The sequence below is a fragment of the Brachyhypopomus gauderio genome, chromosome 21 (assembly GCF_052324685.1).
Source record: "Brachyhypopomus gauderio isolate BG-103 chromosome 21, BGAUD_0.2, whole genome shotgun sequence".
NCBI lineage: Eukaryota > Metazoa > Chordata > Actinopteri > Gymnotiformes > Hypopomidae > Brachyhypopomus > Brachyhypopomus gauderio.
In genome coordinates this window covers 338,032-358,180 of record NC_135231.1, presented here as the reverse complement: position 1 = coordinate 358,180, position 20,149 = coordinate 338,032, and the positions used below count along the sequence as shown (strand labels likewise).

Genomic DNA, 20,149 nt, shown 5'->3' with positions numbered 1-20,149 from the left:
ACTGCTGTGATCCCCAAATGAACCTATGGGTGTGTGTGCCTTTGCCATTCAAGCTGTGAGCTGTGAGCTTTCTTGGAGGTAGTCAGGTGCTGGTGAGGCCCTGCTGGATGCTGTGGGCCAAAGCATCTTCAGATACGTCAAGCATGTCAGAGTACACGGTGTCGGTTCCCCAGGTTCTAAGAGGACGACTAATAGAAACTGGCTTGGATTTACAGCCCAAAACGAAAGTCAGTACTGGGGAAACCGGGAGTTTTTCTGGTTCCACCCAGAGAGCTTGCAGCTAGCAGGTGTCACATTTGACGCCAACTTGTTTAGCTCATTTACACTTGCAAACATGTGCCTGCTGTCAGCAGACTCCTCGCCTCACGGTGTGGGGCTTCACTTTGAGGCGTGTTCTCTCGGTTCTCACCCGACACTGAGCTGTGACCAGGCCAGCTGTGTCGCACCCACCGCTCTCACACCTTCACGTGTTCTACAGTCTGTCGCAAAAAGGTGACTTGTGCGCAGACTGACATGGGCCCGGGTTGGGACGCGTGCACACCTGATGTTACACACCTTTTTAATCAAACCCCAAGGTTTGATTTCCAGGGGGTTGACTCTGCGATCACCGCTACACTGAGGGAGTGTGTTTGGAGTCGTTCTCACATGAAGTGAAAATCGACGACGAGAATTTGCCTGTGGTCTGAGTGTGAAGCTATTTATTGTTCTGAGGTGATGTGGGCACCACCTTCATCTTTCATTGCGCTTCAGATGTGTGAGAAGTGTAATCATCATACACTGTAAAAAATTTTATAAATTCAGGTTTTTCCCAATGAATTTTACAGTTTTTTCCTGTATTTTAAAATGGCATTGTATTACAACTACCAGAACAAACTGTTTATTTAAAAATGTCATGGGATTTAACAAGAAAAATCTGTACAAATTAAATATATTATAAATCTGTTTTTAAATAATTTTTAGATAATTTTAACTAAACAAACTGTAAAAAGAAAGTAATCTTGATTAATCTTATTGAGACAAAGTAATAGAATCTGGAATTTTACAAAAAATATATTTTGTTATGGTGATATATCACTGTCAAATACATAGAAAAAGCTGTTAATAAAATGCATAATTGCAAGGAAATATTACAAGACAACATTGATGCATGTTTTCATTTAAGTTTTGACATGTTAAATATGTGATTTTCATGTTATAAAAATTGTAAAACCATTGAGTAAAAAGTAAAATGTTCTTGACTATGATTTATGGGCAGTCATGGCCTGATGGTTAGGGAACTGGTCTTGTGACCGGAGGGTCGTGGGTTCGATTCCCAGGCCTGAGGCCATGACTGAGGTGCCCCTGAGCAAGGCCCTTAACCCTCAATTACTCACTTGTATAAAACTAAGATAAAAATGTAAGTCGCTCTGGATAAGGGCGTCTGCCAAATGCTGTAAATGTAATTTATTTGTATATTTATAACATATAGCCTACATAAAGAGTTAAGGCGTTCCAGATCCATCTAAATTTCAATCCACTATGAAATATGTACTGTATCTTTATCACTGTATCTACACTGTAAACCTGGATTTGGTTTTAATAAATTATTTTAGTAATCATTAATTATTATTTCATGTTTTGTAAAAAAAAATTGCCATTACTAAATAAAACTAGTTGTTATCATTTTTGAGCTGAAATAGGCATTGCAATGATCATGTTAAGTAAAGATAACTGAATACGGGGCAGTCATGGCCTAGTGGTAGGGAACCGGTCTTGTGGGTTCGATTCCCAGACCTGAGGCCATGACTGAGGTGCCCTTGAGCAAGGCACCTAACCCCAACTGCTCCCCGGGCGCCGGGCTAGGGCTGCCCACCGCTCTGGGCACGTGTGATCCCTAAAGCCTGGTTTATACTTTAACCGTAGCGCGCGACTCCGCGCGACCCTGCGCGAGCGGTGTAGGCATTTATACTTTCGAGAACGTCGCGACCGTCACTGCAGTGTTCTCCGAAACGATAAGTGGCGATTGGTGGCAATGGAGAATAAAAAAACCCCGCAAAACCGGTCAAAGAACATTTTTACCTGACCAGAGACTAGTGATGGGAATTTCGGCTCTTTTTAGGGAGCCAGATCTTTTGGCTCAGCTCCTCATAAAGAGTCGGCTCTTTCGGCTCCCAAATGGCTCCTTTTTTGGGGAGGGGTGGCGAACGTAATTTGTTGATTTTTTTTTTTTTTTCTACATTCACAAAATCAGTATGGGAAACAATAAGCTCTTAATTGTTTGCTCCTACGCTCGTCTCTTTTAAACAAAGTGCGCAGCAAACACGCATCGTGAACACACCCTTTTTGAATAAGGAACCAACTTCAGCCACCGCTGCGAATAAGTAAATCTCAAACTGCGAATAAGTAACCAACTTCAGCGTCGTCCGCACAGTGGAGTGTTGTGTAGTGTTGTGTACGATAAGCTGAGGCAGCGCAGCCTCCACCGTAGCCCATCTCGGCAACGCGATCGCTCTTTCTTACACTGTACGCATGAGAACATTGTTAGTTTTTTTCTATACTGTATTTATGATCAAAGCGTATCTAAATCTAGGGTCACGCTTAACGACGAAAGCTGCTTTACGACGGACTTTTCAGTCTCTAAACCCATCGTTAAGCGGGGACTCATTGTACATTTAACTGAACTGATCAGTTTCTGAACGGTGCCTGACAGTTCAGAGTTCATGCCTGTAAGGTCTTTCAGCCGGTGTTGTGTTGAATTCCGACTCCCCTCGTTTATCCGCGCATAAAGACGCTACAGATTATATTGTCGATTTATGTTTCTATGCATAAATAAGAGTTAGACTTTAATTATCCATCACAGCAAACGGCACGGAATTATCTATGTCCAAAGCCACACTGGCTCAAGGATATTCATTATTTTAAATAAAATACACACTGGCTATACGAAGTTCACCTCTGAACACAACTTCGCAGTATTTTAGCTGTATTATGTCTAAATATCTAGTTAGGACAAAACTAGAGTGCTCAATGAAACTAAGTTATAATCGCTGTAACTCCCGAATATCATCTGTAGCATCTTTATGTGTGTGCAAACGAGCGGACTCGGAATTTGGCACAACACGTTCGTTTGAAAAAAAATCTCCGTTGTGCCTGCAGCTTGCATGTGTTAAATGAAAATGAGCACTTTATTCTTCGATTTACAACTTTGTCCTACCACCTGATTAACTTTCTGTTCCACCCCTGACGGGTGAAGAAACATCTGCAGAAAAGCCACACCTCATTATATGTGGCATGGTTCAAAGCGTGAGGGAATAAGTAGCGGTTTATAATCTGGAAAATACGGGTAGCAATCGCGGGGGCTCCACTGTGGCGGGTCGAGGTGACGGTCCGCTCTTCAGCTCTGTTTGCAGGGTTCATCCACCTTTACAAGGTGGAATTCAAGCACATGTACGACACTTTCAAGGTCCATTTTCAATATTTTCCAGCACCTTCAGCTTAATTAAGTTAAGCACGTAGTCGTCTGTAACTGCACCAGCCTCAATTTGTCCAATTAGACTGTTTATTTCCTCTTTTATTCTGTCGTGAAAAGACATTTCTGCTGCTTTCAAGTCCAACTATGAGCGATTGCTTCTGACTGGAGTCTAAGCCCCGCCCCAAATTCAGGCGAGCGTTCCTATTGAACAGCGATTAGATTTCATTCTGGCACTAATAGAGCGCTGCCTCTAGACAGGTGCTTTTGCACATTTGCAGAGACACACAGTAAAATACAATGACGGTCAGTCGATGGCATTTCAAGGTGGCTTCTGGCACGAATTCAGCGTTTCTTTCTTTAAATACAAATCAACACACACTGGAGCTTTTACTTTTCATTGTGGCATGTTTTCATCACATCAGTGTTTAAATCAATCTCGTGATCATTACATTTAAAGGAGACATTTATGTCTGAAATACCGTACGGTGAAAAGCAATACCTCTGTGCTGTGATTACATTTCGAGCTGTATTATATTCAATTCTGGCACAAATTCAGCGTTTTGGTTTTGAATGCAAATTCTTGTGTATTGTTTTTCAATAAAGAGATAAAGTGCATTGAAATGTAATGTAATAGTGCATTTGCATTTCATTTTGGCACGTATTATGCATGTTTGTATGGAAAGCAATGCATTTTGTGGATTGCATTTCCATTTTTGCCTAGTAGGTACTACTTTTCAATTTGGCACTGATTCCTTGTCATATTTTATCACGTATCTGCTTGGCCAGGCCAACAGAATGGGAGAATAAACTACTATAGCGCCATCTGCTGGACATCATAACTTTAAAATAAACGCTCCGTTTCCAGTAGGATCCCCCTATATGAACTGAGTTTGTGGTTTGTTCCGTTACCAAGGCGCTTGGCCCAAGCTCCTCACAAAATATGTGGTAGGCCACCACAAGCATTCTTCAACGTTGCCTACTGCACTCAAAGCTCGATAGTTAGTCAGTTAGCAAACTAGTCTTACGTCTTCGTTAAAAGTTAGATTTCATGCCAGATTGTTGTCAGTTTTATCTGTACATTGCGGCGATTGTGCTTCTTGGAAACTATGTGAAGCATCAAATGGCTAAAAGCTAATGATGGGTAGCTAACTTTTTGCGTTATCCTGGCTGGAGGTGGCGAGCTGTAGCGAGTAGCTGCCGTCCCCAGTAACACACACGCCTTAAAACTACTCAGACTAACGGGGTTTAAAGGTCTGTTATAACAATAGCAGTTATCTTAATAACTTAAGAGACGTCGTGTCATGAAGAACGGTCCATGATCTCGGATTCGAGTCCCCACTGATGGAGCTAGCTAGGATAGACACATCAAATTTCAAAACACGATGAATATGGGAAAATACGACATGCCGAGCAACAGTTAGTGATCAGGCATCGTGAAGGCACTAAGGGCGTGTTGGGTGCTTGTACTGGATGTCGGGTATGTTATGCCATGTCGGTAATATCACTGGAAGCATCCCATAAAGGTTTTTGTGTGCCTTAAAAGAAATTATGATTAGGAGCATATATGGCCAGGGCACTTTGGTTATCAGAAGTTGGGAGCTACCTGCTAAAGTTTAATCAGCAATGAGCTAGCTGGCTAATTTGCGAGTGATGCAAGGACGCCTTTTCATCTTCACCTGGCCATGGATCACAGAGAGGTACGCAGTGTTTCAGTCTAACTCCATCAATACTTTTAGTTCACCAGTAAATACGAACACTGTTTTCTTCCATGACATTATAAAGGGACAGCTATGTATGTTTGGAACACGACAACCATTATTTTCTTGGGTGGAAAATGTTTTGGAACATGTTAGAGTATTCCTCAAGGTCAACTTCAAATCATTTTAGATGCCAAAGATTCTGTCAAATAGTGTGTTTTCCTTTTGCTTTAGAGGCAACGTGACGGAGTCTGTAGATATTTAGATATTCTCTTCTTCTCTAACATCATCTTCCTAGTGCATATCACATTTCATGTGTTCCCTTTTTAAGTTGTCAAGAAACTCCAGCCCCGTTCTCTGCTCTGTACCTGTGAACATTTGCTTATTGGTGTGACATGGCTGACGTGCTGATTGCTGCCCTGTGGCGTGTGGTTTTTTTTTTTTTTTTTTTTTTTTTGCATTTCTCATTAAGGAGAAAGATGAGCTACAGGAGCTGTGGGGGCGCTTGCAGGAGGCCGGCGTGGCCCCTGAGGCGTCGGCCGAGGAGCAGCGGCGGTGCCTGTGGGGTTTGCTGCGTCAGAGTGAGGGCAGCCTGGCCTCGGCGACCCAGGAGCTGGGGGCACTACGCTCACAGCAAGCCAGGGAGATGAGCGAGGTGAGAGAGGTGGGCGTCCAGATGGCTGGCTGGCCTTCCCTCCTCCCCCTCCCTCATCAACATTTCATCAGGGGCCATACGGTCTGCGTGACAAAATGGGCTCGTGCCCGGCCCGCTTTTAGCGACTCTTGAAGTTTTTTGGGTGTGCTTGCCGTTTTAGCACGGTGTGTTTAAGGGCAGGTTTAAGGTAGCTTGTCTGCCCTTTTTTCACCACGTTCAGGTGGAGAATTATGTGGAGCACATTCGGAACATGTTGGAGGAGCGCGAGTGTCTGACGGCCGAATACGAGCGCGACAACGAGCAGCTCCGTGCTGAGCTCGCACAGATGAAACACCAGCAAGGTAAACTCCCTCCACCAGTCTGCTTTCCACCCTGCTTCCTTCCTGGATGTTCCTGGACGCCTCCGTAGATCCTCATCAGTCTTGAGGACATGGCTCTACTGTGCCCGACGGGAAAGCACACTGACTTTTCCCCGCTAATCCGATGGCCGTGTGTCTTGTCAGAGTGCCAGTTTAAGGAGGTCCTGGAGATGCTGGAGCAGGAGGGCTTGGCTGAGATCAGTCACAGCAGTGCCAGCGAGCAGGTGGCCTACCTGCTGGTGGAGAGAGTCACCCTCTTGGAGAGGCTGGAGGTCGCGGAGAGGAAGCTGGACACTCAGACTCTCACGGGCAACCTCAGGGAGGTCCACCTACAGGTGCTGCTCCGCCTCCCAGCATCACAGAGGTTCAAAAACTAGGTTGCCGTTTAGAGGAGGGGATTGGGTACAGGGGACGGTGTTACCTTGTTTTTTAAATATAACCCACGGTGCAGTGGTTGCTGTAAGCTCTCTTGTGAAAATTAGGAGGAACTAGACCACATCCGCCACACTTTGGAGGAGGAGCTTAGGCAGCAGAAGGAGGCTGTACGGCAGAGCCAAGAGAGTATGAACAAGGTAACCACGTCCCAGGGATCCTGCCTTGTGTGCCATTGCAGAAGCGACTGGGAATTTAGTCTCACACACAACTTAAGCTCTTTCCTGCAGTAAATGTGAGTCAGTTGTCACCGACTACACCCAATGACTCTCCATCCCTGGTTTTTGTCCCAAGGGACAGGAATCTCCAGCTCAGAGCCCCTGGAAGAAGCTCTTTGGTGTACGCAGGGCTACGCAGAGTGCGCAAAGTCTTGCTCCTGTATGTCCCCGCTCCTGCCACGTATATACGCTTCACTTGAGTTGTCATGATTGGCAAGAATGTCAATCCCCCCCCCCCAACTTCACGCATCTCACTACTCCAAAGATCGCCAAAGATCAAAACGAATGAAGATGGCCGTTGCTTCTGGCATGACCCCGCTAACATTACACTCACTACACAGCAACATGTCTAACCTGAGGAAGACATTTCCCCGCCATGGCTGTCACAAGCATGTTTCCCGGTTGTCATCACGTCAGTGCAGCCGATGCATGTTGAGCCCGAGCATGGCTGTCCTGCACCAACCAGCCACCCTATTCCGCTCAGGCCTGAAAGGTCTTCGACCCGTGAATCTGCAAACATCTTTATCCAGCAGGCCCAAAGCGAGGAGCTGGTGCGGGAGCGTGCGGAGAAAAGGACGCTGGAGAGGGACCTGGAGGAGGCGTCCAGCAGACTCACCATGGCTCACCAGGAGATCCGCAGCCTGACGGACGAGCTCGATCTGGTTCGGAAGGTCCAGGCTGCCTCTGGTAAGCGAACCAGCAAATACCACCTGTACACAACACCACGATTGACCTCCCATTTCAGAATTGTCATTAATTCGCTGTCAAACTGCTAATATATTCTGACAATATCACACTTTTGTTTTTGGAGATCCACTCGACCACAATTCCTGTAACATGGAGTACACTGGCTACATGGCTGTTCACCTAGCCTAACCATGTTGGCAACTGGGCTAGCAAGAAAATAATAGTGTTCACAAAACACCAGTCAGTCACTAACTCCAGCGGCAACCCAGACCGAGGATCTGATGCGCCTCTTATTCTGGGGCTCTGACATTTGTCTCTCTCGACAGTTCTCAATTGAAAGCATGCTTGCCCCATGTTGAACCTTCGTTTAAAATGGGTCCGTGTAAAATGGGCCCAACATGAGCAAATGAGAAGTTGTCTGGAGTTGTTATCTCTTTTCCCCCTCATCCGTGCTTAAGAACGCAGTATTGTATATGGGTTTTAGTCGTTATGAATGTCAGTACCTACTATGTACTGTGTTAATATCAGGGCTGGACCTGCAGACAACGGGAGAGGAAGTGGCACAGCTCAAGCAGGAAGTAGAAAAGCTGAAGCAGTGTGGTAAGAACATTTGAAGAACCCACCTGTCTGTTATCTCCTCATGTTTTGAACTATGCCTGCTGCTCCTGAACATTAGATGTTTGGCAGATATGTTGGAGCTACAGAAGGCCAAGGAACGCAATGAACGCCTTGACGCAGAGATTCGTGTCCTGAGGGACAGAGTTCGCTCCCTGGATGCTGAGAGGAAGACTCTGTTGAAAATGGTGGGTATAACCTCTCATACTGTTTTAAGTGCCAATACCCTTCAAAGGTTGCCTAGAAACCATTTCCCACAGAATACTATTTTTAGAGACGTATTCAGACACATTAAAATGTGTTGGGTTTTTTTTGTTATTGCACTCAAGTCTTAATACTGTTACTTTTTGTCTCTATTCCAGATTGAAAATTTTAAAATACATTCTAATCATGAAGGGACACTTACAGAGCACAGTTCAGCTCATTCCATCATACAGGTGAATTAGCAATGTTGTAGCAGCTACCATTGAATGTATTTTTATATGTGTGTGTAAATAAAACATGAAATGGGGCTCAAAGAGTACTCTGTTGTGTATGATACACATTTCAGTAGTTTAAACAAAGCAGAAATACCTTTTAAATAAAACAAACAGATACATCTAATGCAGTAACTACCTCATATCTATACAGTCTGGTGGAAGTGACAGTCATCCAGAGGTGTCAGAAAGAACTCTAAATGATGAGCAAGATCAACTCCATAAAAGGTGATGGTGGTCATAAAAACCCATTTTACTTCTTTAACGGTTGTTAGAATTATGTGGTTGATTAAGCTACTTCAGCATTTAACACCTTTAGAAAGTCCAGATTGGGCTCTTAGGTATCCACTGCCTTTCCATTTACAATAGAGATAAAGGGAACAGCATACGTGCTGTGTTTACGGTTCTCTCTCTCTCTCTCTCTCTCTCTCTCTCTCTCTCTCTCTCTCTCTCTCTCTCTCTCTCTCTCTCTCTCTTTCTCACTCCCTCTCTTCCTCTCTCTCTCTCTCTCCTCTCTCTCTCTCTCTCTCTCTCCCTCTTTCTCCCTCTCTCTCTCCCTCCTTTTCTCCCTCTCTCTCTCCCTCTCCCTCTCTCTCTCTCCCTCTGTCTCTCTCTCCCTCTCTCTCTCCCTCTCTCTCTCTCTTTCTCCCTCTCTTTCTCCCTCTCTTTCTCCCTCTCTCTCTCCCTCTGTCTCCCTCTGTCTCTCTCTCCCTCTCTCTCCCTCTCCCTCTCTCTCTCCCTCTCTCCCTCTCTCCCTCTCTCCCTCTCTCTCCCTCTCTCCTTCTGTGCGCGCGTACAGGTGCCGGAGGGACTCGGAGGACAAGGACTGCCGTCTGCGGGAGGTGCAGAGGAGGCTACAGAAGCAGCAGCAGGAGCAGGAGGAGCTGGTGGAGAGGAACGAGGAGCTGGAGGCTCTGCTGGGGGAGGCGCAGAACCAGGCCAGGGAGGAGCTGGAGCGCCACGAGAGCCAACTGGAGGGCCTGCGCAGAAAGGTCGGGACCAGGGGTCGGCACCACTACTCCGTCCTGCCGTTGGACCGGCGCTGATGGCTGGTTGAAGGGGGCGGGGTCTTGATTCAAAATTTGTTCTCAAAGTGTTCAATGACATCGCAGATTAAAAACCTGGAGCTGAATGAGAAGAGAGCACAGAGACCGGCACAGAGCTGTGATGGGAACGCGGAGCCTGAGGTAACCAGCCACCAGCTGCATTTGTGTCTGTTTTACATGAACCCCATACGGACGTTGCATTCCATAAATCATTTTAATCCTAAGCTAAAAGCCGGTGTTCAAGAGAGGGTGACGTTTCTCGAGAACCGACTTGCTGAGGAGAAGGAGTGGAGGAAAAAGTTAGAGGTGGATTTAGCTGTGGCTCAAAGTTCCCTCATCAAAGAGAAGCAGGTGAGACCCCAGCCATTTGTATTCGCTTGAGGCGATGGTGTATTTATGAGTACCGTGCTGTTGAAGACCCTTCAGCGAGGTCAGGAGGACTCTGGTGTCTCTTACTGAGCGGGTCGCTGTCCTCAGGCTGCACTGGGAGACCAGGCGGAGCTGAAGAGACTACGCGTGGAGGTGCAGAGCTTGGACGCCGCGCACCAACAAGGCAAATCCCTCAACGAGAGCCTTGCACGTGTTACGGGCGAGAAGGGGATTCTGGAGGAGAAGGTGATAACGGCAGGGCATTGACCAATAACAGAGCAGCTTGTCAGACAGTTCAAGTATTCATTCACTACTCACATTATTGAAAACCAAGGGGACACAGTGTCATTGATGCAAAGTGCCAATGTAATTTTGGTGAACCATGTTAAACTTGAGATACAAGCCAGGTCCATGATGTGCTTCACTTTTAAAAAGAAACAAGCAAAAAAAAAACCCCCCAAAAAACCCCTACCCTGCACCCACACCTTGATGGGCTGAAATAGGTTACAAAAGTCTCTTGACATTTGTCAGCTGCCCTTTACCTGGGTCATCGTTAGTCAGATTCTGACCACATGAATAGAAATGGTTTGGGTGGCCACTCATCCTCCACACGGCAGTGACACGGTGGTGCTTGGTGCACCACATCCTCTTGCATCGACTGTAGGTCAGACTCCACATTCATGACATTCATACCAATAGAAATTGAAATTAAAATCTGTAACCTGTATATAATATTTACCTTTAGCACACCTTGTGTGGTTTGCCCCCACACCCTGCAGTCCTGTAGTCTGTAATTGCATATTTGGTAAACTATAGGAACAGGTGGACTGTAGTGTAGTTACTTCCATGGTGTTTAGTGAGTGGTTACTACACATTGTGCAGAGACTGTATGTGTCATTTTTCACAGGTGGCCCAGTTGGAGCGTGCTCAGACGCGACTCCAGGAGGACCTGGCCGAGCAGACTGGGAACAGCAGGGTGCAGGAGGACCTGAGGGAGAGCAGGGAGCAGGCGACGCAGCTTACGGACCTCGTCCAGCAGCTGAGATCGGAGCTGTGTGCACTGGAGAAGGAGTCCAGCACTCTGAGGTGAGGAACTCCTCAACAACCAAAACACCTGTTATTATTTCCTGTCCTTGAAGATTTGTGATGGTGAGTAACGTTGCTTATTGGTGGGTTAAGAGCTGATGCTACAACAAAGAATTTGCACGTACATGCAACACGTCCAAAACGCAGTGATTTTCCGACAGGTGGAATAGATCATATTGAAGCGTCATTGCTGCTGAAGTCACTTGTGAGTCACTGGGACTGGTGCAGTGTGGCAGGACTGAATTAACACAAAAGCTCCATGCAGAAGTCTAAACCACCGGGAGTCACAGGCAGCATCTTGCTGTCTCAGGGGGCCTTTGTGCTGGGAAACGAAGAGTGACTGATGTGCTTAGCTGGCAGGCGATTGAGATCACTAGGCAGCCTTACAAGAATCTGGGCAGCCATACAGGAGTCATGTTGCACTGTACAGTGTACAGATCAGGCTGCGGTGCTGTTAAGGAGACAGCTAGTCGTTTCAAGCTTAGTGTGTCGTTGTAGTGTTTGGAATAAACCACTTACAAGGCTATTGGGCCGCACAGAGGCTATCGATGGTGTCATCTGTCTGTCACGTCCTGCTGAGACGGTAACGTATCTGGGGGGTGGCGGGCCTTGCTGTGCATCAGAGATGAGCTGATGGAGAAACGCAGGCAGGTGATGGAGCTGCAGGCGGAGCTGGGCGCTAGCGCCCTGGAGCGGCGACGGGCGGGCCGTCTGGACGCACATGCCACTGCTGGGCGGGAGAACACACCTCACTCTGATCCCAGAACTGCTGCGGTGGAGGAGGACGGCACTCACCGGGTAAACCTCACACTCACCGCAGCCTGAGCTGAACACGACGGACATGTGTTGTCTGTCTGCACTGTGGGATCAGTACAGGAGACTTTAAAGGGCAGTCAGCATACAACTGATACAGATCCAGGGCTGCATCATTTGATACCTTATGGAGTATGTAGTATGTAGTATGTAGTATGTTAGATACATACTAGCACTGATTAGTGTTTTTTATACTGTGTTAAAATCATTCGCCACTTGTATTTGGTATGTGTTCTATTCTTAGGGGGTAGAGCTGTTGCTGGTGTTGGTCTTGTAATGGCTGTATGTTCAGCTGGGGTGTAAGCTGTGCAATGCTCCACTAGGTGGCGTGTGTGAGGGCAGAGATGAGTAAGCTTCATGCCAACCTGGAGGAGGAGAGACAGCTGACCCTGCAGGCCCAGATCTGTGAAGCCCAGGCTAGAGCCAAGGTCAGCCTTGACATCAGTATTCTCTCTCTCTCTCTCTCTCTCTCTCTCTCTCTCTCTCTCTCTCTCTCTCTCTCTCTCTCTCTCTCTCTCTCTCTCTCTCTCTCTCTCTCTCTCTCTCTCACACATTGACTTTCAGGAAACATACACAAGAATTTCCTTTTCCTTCAGCATTATGGGAAACAACTGTTCTGAACTCCTGTGAGATGGCGTGGAGTCACACTTCATGTGTCCTCTGCATGTGTCCCGTGTGCGCATGTCCCCAGGCTCAAGACTGCGTCCTGCAGCAAAAGGGGGAGGAATCCAAACAGCTGAAGCAGGACCTGCAGAGGACGCAGCACCTCTTCACCTCGGCCGAGCGAGAGCTGCGCTACGAGCGCGAGAAAAATCTCGACCTGAAGAGACACAACGCGCTTCTAGACCAAGAGAAGATCAAGGTGGTGTACAAGGAATTTGTTCAACGTGCTCCCCGGCCCACTTGATCTCAAACGCCTCTGTGTTGGCCATCTGGTGGTTGCACCCCACATCTATTCTAACCACAAGAACAAGGCTGTCTGGGTGTTTTTTGGGTCACACACCATTTTCAACACGCTGCTAACATCGATGTGGTAGTGGTATGTGGTTGAGGGTGCCATTTAAAAGATCTCTCTCGGGTACACCAGTCTTGCTGGTGTTTTTAAAACCCTGTTAAAAATCCAGCCAGTAGCAATCCTGTGGTCAGATGATGAATTGTGCTAAATGATGGCGAACACAAAATGAGTTGGATTGTAAATAATTGTAAGTAGTTAACGTAATCATGTTTACAGTTTGAATGAGGCTGAAAGAGTTTAACCTTCCATCAGAGAACACTACACTGAATATCCACAGTCCTTCCCTCTGATTGTTACTTCAGCTCAGAGAAAATGTCTTTACAAACATCTATGATGATCATAGTTGCTTAGAGACTGCTGCTTTCATTCTGCTGGGGGTTGGGTTGGTCTGGACCCAGTAGTCACGGCGCCTCGCTGTGCAGCTGTGTGCAGAGCTGAAGCAGTCGCAGGCCCGGGTGGCCCAGCTGGAGGCCAGCACGGCGGGCCAGGCCAACGAGGTGGAGCAGCTACACCAGAGGGTCCGGGAGCTGGAGCTGGAGCAGGCTAGGAGCGCCCAGGCCAGCCAGACCAGCAGCAGCCTGAGGGAGGAGCTCGGGGCCGAGAGGGCCCGCGTCATTGCTGCCGACAAGAAGGTGAGGGGCCCAGGACCACCGAGAGGCCATGGAGGGAACTGAATGCCCTGCGTGGTGGACACCTGGGTTTGTGCTTTTGCATAATATGCTCAGGCTGCAGTGTCTGTTCATTTGTCAGTATTTAAAAGAATAAAGGTGCGTTTGCTGTTATTCCCATTTTTGGAGAACAGGAGAGTCCCACAGTGTAGGCACACACAACTTTACACACACACACACAACTTCACACACACACACACACACAACTTCACACACAACTTCACACAGTTTGTGTTTGTTCACAACATAAAATATTGTTTTGAATGACAGTAATATTGTTTTGGAGCACAATGTTCTGCTTCTGAAATACAAAACAAACATGAAGGTTTCCAACATTTAGTATTGTAATGTTTAGCGACTGTGGTGAGGTTCCTCTATTTGAAAAGGCAGTTTATTGGGGGTTTGAAAGCTCAGTTTGACTGTGTTAAGCTCAGAGAGATGGTACAGAGGGGTGAAGTGCTCATAACTAATAATTAATAAGGTGCAAGTTTTTTAAAGGGAAACAAGTGCTGCTTTAGATGTTGTTTTCTAGCAAAGCTTAATTTGGGTGTGTTTGTCTGGAGGTGTTGGAACTACAGCAACAGCTGAAGAACACACTGCATCAGCTGCGCCTGGAGGAGGCCAGGGCAGGAGAGACCAGCAAGCTGGAGAGAGACACCAGAGACATGTCGGACAACCTGTCCGCCCTCCGAGCCAAGCTACAGGACGAGCAGCTCCAGAGGTGGGCTCCTGTGAAACCACGGAAGCTGCCTAGGTCACCTAAACCCAACTGTGGTTCCCCCCGACAGGAAGTTACTGGAGCAGAGGGAGGAGGAGCTGCAGCAGCAGGCGCTCTCTCTGCGTGCCAAGGAGACGACCCTCACCCGCGCCAACTCGGAGCTCTCCCGCCGCTCCCAGCAGCTGGAGACGCGGCTGGAGGTGCTGGAGAACGAGCTCGGCTCTGCCAGGGAGCAGGTTGGTGTACGGCGCTCTGGGGTGAAGCACGTTCTTAACGCGGGCCTTAAAGACACGATTGCCCCCCACTCACATTGCACTCGTAAGCCGACAGGTCGTTAATGCCAGCCAGAGTAAACTGGCACGTAGCGGATGCGTAAAGGCGAGTTATTTACATCACTGCCCCTTTGTGCTGCTGTCTGCTTCTCCTGCAGCAGAGGCTGAGTCAGAGGAGCAGACAGACGCTGGAGCAGCAGCTCGTGGCCACGCAGAACGAGTCCGAGAGGCTCCAGGAGGAACTGCAACAGGTCCTCCAGCAGCTAGATGGCAGCATCAGGTAGAGACCTGTTGCCACACAATGATCACACACTCACTTTGGGGAGTTGGAGCGTTCTGGGTCTGGACCCATAGATGCTTTGGGAAAACTGCTGTGGTGAAAGTGGTATAAGTCTACACTGGTAAAGCATGTAGGTTAGGGTGTGTTGTGTGTGTTGAAGTATCTCTAATTTGTAATTAGGAGGTACACTGAGAAACAAGGTCTGCACAAGGCCAAACTGCGCAAAGCAAAGCAGCTCTTTGTAGTGGCCACCAGCCAGCGCGACGCAATGATCCAGAAGCTGGAGAATGATCTGGCTCTGGCCATGAGTCTGCAGGAGAAAGTGAGTTTTATCTCAGGTATTCAACTTAAAGTAAAAGTACAATGTCGGGAGACACTTACGTTTCGCCTCCGTGCTGGTTTCGGAAAAGGAGAAGGATTGGATTCGGACTGTGACTGAGGAGAACGAGCAGCTGTTGGTGGAGAGGCGTGAGCTTCTGAAGAGGATAACCGAGGCAGAGGAGATGGGCAGCGCTGGGATGAGGACGGCCGCTACCACCCAGCAGAAGTGCGCGTGTTCCCCCACACACTGCACTACAGGCCTGCTAGGCTGCAAGGTATCGACCATAAAAATCTCCCCTTCACTCCCCCACCCCCCACTTCCACCCCCAATCTCCCCCAACAGGGTGAAGTTACTGGAGGTAGAGAATAAGCAGCTTCAGGATAAGACCCTGAAGCTCGCCAATCAAATCGGAGTTTTAGAGCGTGCTCTGAGAAATCTTCAAACGGTGTGTTCTGCTGAGGTACGGGTGAGTTGTACCGCTTTAAAATTAAATAGATTCTTCTGCTCAGTTGTCTGTTAAATTGTTCAGTTTTGTTTGTACATTTTTCTATCACAGGATGTAAAAAAAATCTTTCCTTCTGGAGCCTATCTTGATGGCCTATTGTGGACGTCAACCGCAAGGTATATTCATCTTTAGAATTCAGTTTTTATTATAAAAATTTAAACCCAATATAGTGAATTTCACACATTGTCAAAAATCCTGCTGTAGTCCAAGTACAGGCCTGTGTGAGTCTTGGGGACTCTTGGACGCCATCAGAAGAGTTAAAGTGGGTGAGCATGCCAAGAGTCTGGAGTCGTCTTTCTCTTTGCCCACCTCTCAGCCTTCTGAGATTGGCTACCTGAACCTGAACTCCCCCATGGCTCACCATGTCCCCCTGGACCAGGAGGAGAATCACAGTGTGGCCAGCGAGGACGCCTAAGGGACTATGCTTCACCTTTCGGAAGTTGACAACTGTCATCCGACTTGCAGTTAAGGCCAACGGTTCACATCTACCTAGATTAAGGATATTTAACTTAAACTTTTGACAGCTCCACACATTTTATATTAGTCTACATTTCCCGTGTTAACTCAATTGAGTTATGTACTTTATTTCTATTTTAAATTTTCAGCCAAGAGATTTATTTCAGATTTTATTTACTTGATTTTCAGTGGATCAGAAACACTTCATACAATTTGATGCCATTTTAATTGCTTACCATGAACCAAACACCTAAGCTACTTTGCTGGAATTTTTAGCCATTGCTCCCGACAAAAAACATTTTAAATTTTGGCTGTTGGCCTCCTTGTTGGTCATACCTTTTCAGTTCAATCCACAAATCTTCTATATGATTTAGTCAAGCAACAGTTAGGACTACTTTCTGAAAAAAGATTCCTTTACAAACAAGTTTTAAACTTTGTGGTTGATATCTTGAGGTTGCTTCACTACTTCTAGAAATTCCTCTAGACCCTTTTCCATCAAAGCCCTCACACAGCATGATGTCGCCTGCTCCGAGCTTCACGGTTGAGATGGTGTTCTGTAACTCCATACAGAACACTGATCACTATGTCTTCACAGTTTTTTAATCTAACCAGAAACCACTCGTGCTAAAGGATACGTCTTTATTCTGTTGATCACCTGCAAACTTCACTATGGCTTTTTAAAATGCTGGTCTTGAGGTGGGGGCTTCTTCATTGCATGATGGCCTTAGACTCTTGTAATGGTGATTATTTGGTACAAGGGCACCTCCTTCCACTTCATATTTTGTTGTCCTTGAATTTGAGTTTAGTTGAACATTCCAGACCAAAGTTCATTTAGCCTGGGGAGTTAATTTGTGCCTTCATCTTGAATGATGCAGTGTTGTCCCAAGATTTTTATATTTATATACATTTTATATGCAGTTTTAGTGTTTTGGAAATTGCGTTAAAGGAGAAAACAGAAGGTGTGTGTTTTGGTTGAATGGATTTCTCAATGTTGTCAAAGGCAAAAAAGGCACTGGAAGTTATTCCCTTCAATACAGTTTCACTCAAATTAAATTGTGAATTAAAGCTGAAATCATTTCTAATGCTCCAATTGACTTGACAAAAGAAATGAATTTGTGATTTGTGAAAAATTGGCTTCTGTTTGGCTTCAATTGTATAGTCACTTTAAGTCTTAGGATGGAGCAAGTCACTCAGACAGCATTGCTTATGTTGGCTAAAAAGGATCGAACTCACAACAGGTTCAGGTATTGACTTCCCTGCAGTGGTTATGGGGTGACAAACATTGATTTTGGCAATGATTTCTGGACGTGGTATGTATTCACCATTGACCAAGTCTGATCGTGCTCTTTAGATAAGGAGACTTGATTAGCAGGTGCAAAAAATGGGAGAGCATATTGTTTATTGTGATATTCTCTAGAAATTGAGGTTAAGTGAAGCCAGATCTTACAGATATTCTTCTAAGGTGAGGGAGCATCAGTACTGGGACTACGCCTGAGAAGTGTCATGTTTTTAAGACATTTTTCTATTTTTTAACATTGGTACGTATTGAGCAAGGGTCACATCTAACTTTACTCAGGGTCACTACTGCAAAAATTAGCTTTTTACCTTTGCTATTCATAATCATTTAAAGAGACATACATAATCACCCCCACCACCACACCCATGTAGTCCAATTTGTTCCTGATCTCATTACCTTTGTGTAGGCCCTGGAAAAGGGGAAATATATAAACTGAGATTCTTTAGATCCGAAGTGGTAATATCTGAGCTTGGGGATGGCACCACCCCAGGTAACTGCTCTGCTGATCTCTGTCCTAGCGACTGTGTGTGGAGAAGACAACTGGGCAGTCTGGATTAATGCCTAAAGATGGGGAGATGCTTGAGGCTTTGAATTAGAAAGCAATATATATCATTTGACATTAAAGCCAAAGCAGAGCTGGCAGTCTTATTAATGCAGGAAAGAAAGTTACAACTTCTGTTTCAATATTGACAATCTACATGGGAGAAATGATACAAAGTGGGGATTAGATTAAGCACTTTTATTTGGTCAGATTGTAAAGGAAATCCACTGTGAAGATGTTTACAATAGAAAAAAAAACATTTTCCCTTTTGGTGAATGTTTGAAATAAATATTTTTTTAAAGATTTGAATGCCACTAAATTACAGATGTAATCAAAATGGCCAGTTTTAAAATCAACACTAGTGATTTTGGGAAGTTAGGACTTTCAAGCCACTGGAAGTGAATGATGCTTTTTGCTAATCGTAATTCATCCCACCTAAAGTGGCTGAGGAGGCAGACTGTTGCCATGGTCGGCGCACTAGTAATCCTTAATAGTGCATTTGATTTAAAACGAGGCCTGTTTCTGTTGTTGCGGTTTTGCACTAAACGTGGTACTGACCAAAACATGGTTTATTGTATGTAAACATTTGCAGTCTTATTAATGTATACACCCTCACAGTGTTGTCTAGTATGTACACAATAAGGTCTGCCACCTTTTAAGAAGAATGTTGGGTACTGGGTTTTGTTGAATAATGCTTTTTTTTTTTAATTGTGTGATGTTTTGTTTAACCTTTCTTACACATAATTTCTATGTATAGGTTGTAGCAATCTAGCACCAATTGTGTATATTTGAATTGCAACCACACTATTTGTGTAAAATAGGCCTTGGATATCAAATCATAGTCTCTAGGGTCTGTAATTAAAAGTGTGTTTGGCATAAACTAGTGGTCATCGTAAATAATGACGTGCTAGAATGACCTACAGTAGAAAATTAATAACCTGCACATTATAATTGATGAATGGTGATCCAGTTTATTATATGCTGCTTTTTTACACAAAATATTTATATAAGCACCATGTGAACACACAACCCAAATTTAAACACTAGCATACATGTAAGTTAGCAAAAATATGTATTTTTTTGTTTTAATAAACAGCAATTATATTTTCATTGTTGTAGTTGTTTTTCCCCCTCAGTGGAGCATGGCACTGTGAAGCAGGTAGGAGTGATCCTGGTAGTGAACACTGTGAAGCAGGTAGGAGTGATCCTGGTAGTGAACACAGTGAAGCAGGTAGGAGTGATCCTGGTAGTGAACACTGTGAAGCAGGTAGGTGTGATCCTGGTAGTGAACACTGTGAAGCAGGTAGGAGTGATCCTGGTAGTGAACACTGTGAAGCAGGTAGGAGTGATCCTGGTAGTGAACACTGTGAAGCAGGTAGGAGTGATCCTGGTAGTGAACACAGTGAAGCAGGTAGGAGTGATCCTGGTAGTGAACACAGTGAAGCAGGTAGGAGTGATCCTGGTAGTGAACACAGTGAAGCAGGTAGGAGTGATCCTGGTAGTGAACACAGTGAAACAGGTAGGAGTGATCCTGGTAGTGAACACAGTGAAGCAGGTAGGAGTGATCCTGGTAGTGAACACTGTGAAGCAGGTAGGAGTGATCCTGGTAGTGAACACAGTGAAGCAGGTAGGAGTGATCCTGGTAGTGAACACTGTGAAGCAGGTAGGAGTGATCCTGGTAGTGAACACAGTGAAGCAGGTAGGAGTGATCCTGGTAGTGAACACAGTGAAGCAGGTAGGAGTGATCCTGGTAGTGAACACTGTGAAGCAGGTAGGAGTGATCCTGGTAGTGAACACTGTGAAGCAGGTAGGAGTGATCCTGGTAGTGAACACTGTGAAGCAGGTAGGAGTGATCCTGGTAGTGAACACTGTGAAGCAGGTAGGAGTGATCCTGGTAGTGAACACTGTGAAGCAGGTAGGAGTGATCCTGGTAGTGAACACTGTGAAGCAGGTAGGAGTGATCCTGGTAGTGAACACTGTGAAGCAGGTAGGAGTGATCCTGGTAGTGAACACAGTGAAACAGGTAGGAGTGATCCTGGTAGTGAACACTGTGAAGCAGGTAGGAGTGATCCTGGTAGTGAACACTGTGAAGCAGGTAGGAGTGATCCTGGTAGTGAACACTGTGAAGCAGGTAGGAGTGATCCTGGTAGTGAACACTGTGAAGCAGGTAG

At 45.9% G+C, this 20,149-nt stretch overlaps 1 protein-coding gene across 8 annotated transcripts; it reads left to right on the top strand.

The window, feature by feature from the left end:
* Positions 1 to 4,369: 4,369 nt before the first annotated feature.
* ccdc30 (coiled-coil domain containing 30) lies at positions 4,370 to 19,088 on the top strand. 8 transcript variants are annotated; one of them, XM_076983560.1, is made up of 28 exons: positions 4,370 to 5,148; positions 5,621 to 5,803; positions 6,024 to 6,144; positions 6,307 to 6,497; positions 6,645 to 6,734; positions 6,889 to 6,972; positions 7,343 to 7,499; positions 8,028 to 8,099; positions 8,187 to 8,302; positions 8,477 to 8,551; positions 8,745 to 8,818; positions 9,390 to 9,582; positions 9,703 to 9,777; positions 9,862 to 9,987; positions 10,114 to 10,251; positions 10,913 to 11,091; positions 11,715 to 11,889; positions 12,228 to 12,332; positions 12,596 to 12,766; positions 13,342 to 13,551; positions 14,151 to 14,308; positions 14,376 to 14,541; positions 14,736 to 14,857; positions 15,038 to 15,179; positions 15,268 to 15,404; positions 15,522 to 15,645; positions 15,736 to 15,800; positions 15,889 to 19,088. In XM_076983560.1, exons 1-28 carry the CDS (start codon positions 5,134 to 5,136, stop codon positions 16,097 to 16,099), a joined length of 3,675 nt encoding a protein of 1,224 aa, XP_076839675.1. In that variant the 5' UTR covers positions 4,370 to 5,133; the 3' UTR covers positions 16,100 to 19,088. The 8 variants fall into 8 exon arrangements, with proteins under 8 accessions (XP_076839675.1, XP_076839673.1, XP_076839674.1 ...); XM_076983558.1 differs by having other exon boundaries at positions 5,621 to 5,812; positions 7,346 to 7,499; XM_076983559.1 differs by having other exon boundaries at positions 5,621 to 5,812; positions 15,522 to 15,639.
* Positions 19,089 to 20,149: the final 1,061 nt, after the last annotated feature.